Source organism: Anneissia japonica, unplaced genomic scaffold (genome assembly GCF_011630105.1).
Source record: "Anneissia japonica isolate Jap-2015-1 unplaced genomic scaffold, ASM1163010v1 scaffold287756_len632865_cov181, whole genome shotgun sequence".
In the NCBI taxonomy this organism is placed as follows: Eukaryota; Metazoa; Echinodermata; class Crinoidea; order Comatulida; family Comatulidae; genus Anneissia; species Anneissia japonica.
In genome coordinates, this window is record NW_022693589.1 from 543,000 (window position 1) to 547,559 (window position 4,560).

The window sequence follows — 4,560 nt, forward strand, 5'->3', positions numbered from 1 at the left end:
TCATATTCATATTCTATATTATTCTATATATGTAGAATGTGTGTTGCTGTCTGTTAATTTCCATACGTATTTAGAGAGTACGGTGCTGTTTGTTTCTGTGTTTGGTTATGTTAAAAGTGTATGTGATTTGCGTATCGGTGTTTTGAACGATGTGTCTGTGAGCCAATGAAGTATTTTGTGTCATAATTGAGTAAATGATGGAGGAGATGAGGCAATTTCCAGAAAGTGGGCATTAATCTTTTTTTTTTTTTCATTGGAAGCATACATTAATTTCTTTCACATTTAACAGATAAGATTCCTTTGAAATTCCAAAAAACATCATTGAAGTCGATTGTGACGCGACCAGCGAACAATGTTGACCTCATCTGTCTTTGCAATGGTTATCCCGAGCCGTCGATCACGTGGTATCAGGGTGACCAAGTGATACAGAACGGAACTAAGTGGTATAGTTTACATAATATTTCAAACACAAATGAAGGTGACTATTACTGCGTGTGCAAGAACCGCTTAGAACATATCACATTTACAACGACAATTGATGTTAAAGACATTCACGGTAAACATCTCTTAAAGAATTATTGAATAATTATAAAATACTTCATAATAAACGGTTACCATTCATTTAATATAAATGATTAGGAATGTATTTGGTACTAGCCATTTTTTTTTTTTTTTTTTTTTTTCCAGCAGTACTGGGAAAAGCCGTTGTTGTTGTTCTGATTTTTTTTTTCCTTGCATATATTTTTTCTATCTTTTTGCACTGTTTTTTTCTGGCCGTCACTTCCCATGCTTAGAATTTTTCCGTGCTTGGCCGAAGATGATGTTAAAGAAACTCACGGTAAACATCTCTTAACGAATTATTGAATAATTATGCTTAAATACTGCGTAATAACGGTTACCATTCATTAGCCTATTATTATTATTATTATTATTAATATTATTATTATTATTATTAGTATTATTATTATTATTGTTATTATTATTATTATTGTTATTATTGTTGTTGTTGCTATTGTTGATGCTGCTTTTTATTATTATAAATATTGTTATTGTTAGTGCAATTATTCTGCCTACTATTATTAAATTTACTCACGCTTAAATAATTGATTGATTAACATTATTATTTATTATTGTAATTATCATAATTATTATTATTATCATTGTTGTTATTGTTGCTGCTCTTTATTATTATAAATATTATTGTTTATGCAATTATTAGGCCTACTATTAAAAATAATTAATATCATGCTTGAATAATTGATTGATTGATTGATTGATTAACATTATTATTGTCATTATTAAAATCATTATCATTAGAATATTATCTTTTGTTGTTATTATCAAATATTCTCATAACTATAGTTTCAAGAGAAAAGAAATTATTTTTTATTTTATTCTGTCTTAAAGGTACCCGTTTACGACTGGCGATCGCTGCTAGTCTCGGAGGAGTCTTTGGAGTAATCGTCAGCATTGTTGTGTGCTGCATTTCTATGGTAAGCCAGGGGTGGGTCAAGAAATTTGCCCACAAACGGTCGAAAAAATACTACATTGGTCCGAAACAAGCCTATGTCATGGTTCCGAGAAGGGTTTTATGATCGAGTGGGCTCGACAAAAATAAATATTGAATAATGACTACCGGTACCAAATTATGTTTAACAAGATAAATTATGCTTATAATAAAATACAACTTTGTATAAATGTTAATGATTGAAAATGACAATTAAATATTAAATTTAATTGTTGTAATAAAACAAATTATTACATAGTGTTACATGTGACACCATGCCTATTGGAAACTGGCTAGACAACAAAGGCCTAAATACAATAATAAACAAGATATGAAAATGTACTTCAATAAAATGCTAGTGTTGCTTTAGCATTCCTAGCATTCACTACGTGAAAGTATGTTGCAACCATCCTAGATTATAGTTAATCTATATTTTTTTTACATTTTAGAAGTGCAGAAAGAGGCAATATTCCTGAGTAACTTTAGGAAGAACAGTTTAGTTATGATGAAGCAACGATGAAGTTCTGAACTTGCTGAGAGAACATTATTGTCAAGAGAAGCGAGGATTAGTGGATTGGAAATTATGTATGAAGTAAACAAGTTTGTCTTCGCTATTAAGTTATATATGTTTATGTGGATATACAGTCTACAGATATCATGTATATTACATTCAGTTATACTGTATATTATTTTATCTGTGTATTATAAGTTGAAGAAATATATATGTATTTTTGTATTCCGTAAAATGTATTGGTATTTGCGTAAGGTAAATCAGGGGGGTAAAGCTGCATTCACACCGAAGCCGAATTCGGTTCGTATGGCTAACGAAACAAAAAAAGAATATCAGTGGTAAAGAATAGAGGCGCGTACTAAGACGCGCATCGAAACACGAACATGAATTAAAAACCCTATAAGTGCAGCCCGCCAAGCAACACTGGCTAGAACGCAACCATGTTTTTTTTTTGTTTTTTTGTTTTTTTTTGTTTTTTTTTTTTTACGGCCCGACACCTATCATATATTAACAACGTTAAAATTGAGAATAAAGTGGTGTAAAAGCAGTACTTGGAGGTTTTTGAAAGCTCACTGGAAACATCAAAGTTGGGTGCGGCACTCACACGTTTTTGTCAAATAATTTTTAATAGACTGGACAGGGTTTTATAGTTGATCATTTCAATTACCATTGTTCTAATATTTTAAGCGCTATTTTTGTATCAATAAAATTAAGATCATCATCTTAATTAATTACTCAGGGATTATTTTTCTAGTTTTAAATGTCTGTAATTAAGTATCCTTAGCAATTTTTGTAATAGTATTTTAAAAAAAGTATTTAACCATCGTCCTAAGTTACTCAATTTAAACAAATAAATTTCAAGAAAGACACTACAAAATATGGCTCGATTCGATCAAACTTGGAATAGTCTTCATGGAGACTTTTTTTGTCGTTTTTTCTCGCATCTTGTTTAAAAGTAAAATTATAAATAATTTTTAAAATTGTAATTTTTAATTTATTTTGTATTCTCTTGCTAAAAGGAATAAACTAAAAAATAGAATTTAAAAAATGAAATAATAATGGTGATAATTATAATGAGGTTAATGTTGATGTGCATATTAATAATGTCTAATTATGTTCTTCTAACATGACGATTATTTAGTGTCAATGTTAATAAAATTAACATTGTTGACTGTGTTTTATATTATGAATTGATTTTAGCGAATGTTTAAGATGATAACGGAACCTTAAAAAATGTTAAAAACCTTAACATAAAAATGATTAATAATATAAATTTGTACTACATCAAAATTGAAAATAGATACTTTAATAGAATGTTAAATTTCTGCATCCAATGTAAGGATGTTAGTAGGATTATTATTATTATTATTATTATTATTATTATTATTATTATCATTATTATTATTATATTTATTTGTTTATCTATCTGTCTATATTTTATTTTATTTTATTTATTTTCTTTAATATATCTATTTCTTTGTTTCTTTATTCGTTCGTTTGTTTGTTTATTTATTTATTTACTTAAAACAGATTGCGATATATAATTTCCATTTCCGGAATAATTTAATTTATTACAACAATGATTCATTAAGTTGCATTATGAAATGACATCATAATGTCATCAATATTATTAGTACAGGCATACTGATGATAAAGGCTACCAAATTTAATATCTTGTGAGTTATCAAGGTGACTCACTTTCCATGATTCTCGTGGTAGATAATCTTTGACTCATTCTCCATTATACAGTATTACGTATCCGTTTGTTGAGATCATTTTATTTTCACTATGTCTTAATCTCTTCTTATCGAGTCACTACGTAGCTAGTGTGTATGATCTAGCTTACGTAGTGTGGTAGAAGGATTCGCAGGTAGGATGATACCTGACATGGGCCTCGGCGTAAACGCCCCTTCTGTGGCCGGACAGGGGCTTCTTTCAAAACCTTTTAATCAAAGCTCGACCACGCCCATATTGCTTTCGTCAGTTAAGTCTGAGCCCTCGTCGGGGGAATCAGCCCCCCCCCCTCGGGCAAATCCTGGCGCCACTCCGGTGATGAAAAGAGGTGGTACATTTCAAAATGGTCATGCAACAATACTTTGTGTTTTGTATTTATTATTGCGTATACAGTACAGTATTTCTATGTAGGCTTATCAATTAAATACAAGAAAGAAATGCTGGCATTAAGGCCTGTGGCTTTTTTTTTTTTTTTTTTTTTACCCAGTCTCCAAAGGGAATTTAGAGGATTTTGGCATTTCTATATTGTTTAATTAAATGGTTTTGTAAACTTTATTATACTGTACTGCTATTAACAATCATCACCCCCACACTGTTATAGGCTACAGGCAACATTAAAAATCAATATGAAATTCAAGTATTATCAAATTTTTATTTAATAATTATCTGTCTGTCTCATTCAAAGATGTAAATAAACAAAATAATATTGTATAAGAATTGTTCTAGTAATTTGAGTTACTGTAGTAACGTTAGCCTATACCTAACAATATTATGCACAATTAAATAGCAATAATATTTTAATAACAAT

The 4,560-nt window shown here is 29.5% G+C and overlaps 1 protein-coding gene across 2 annotated transcripts in view; it reads left to right on the top strand.

Annotated features, from left to right (window-relative positions):
* LOC117100830 (vascular endothelial growth factor receptor 1-like) overlaps positions 1 to 4,190 on the top strand; it is a 19,220-nt gene extending 15,030 nt beyond the window's left edge. Inside the window, exons 6-8 of one of the 2 annotated variants that reach the window (XM_033240655.1) lie at positions 290 to 556; positions 1,408 to 1,493; positions 1,957 to 4,190. In XM_033240655.1, coding sequence (XP_033096546.1) covers positions 290 to 556; positions 1,408 to 1,493; positions 1,957 to 1,983 — 380 coding nt within the window. In that variant the 3' untranslated portion in view covers positions 1,984 to 4,190. The remainder of the gene's footprint in view (positions 1 to 289; positions 557 to 1,407; positions 1,494 to 1,956) is intronic. The other variant, XM_033240656.1, reaches the window with a different exon arrangement.
* Positions 4,191 to 4,560: the final 370 nt, after the last annotated feature.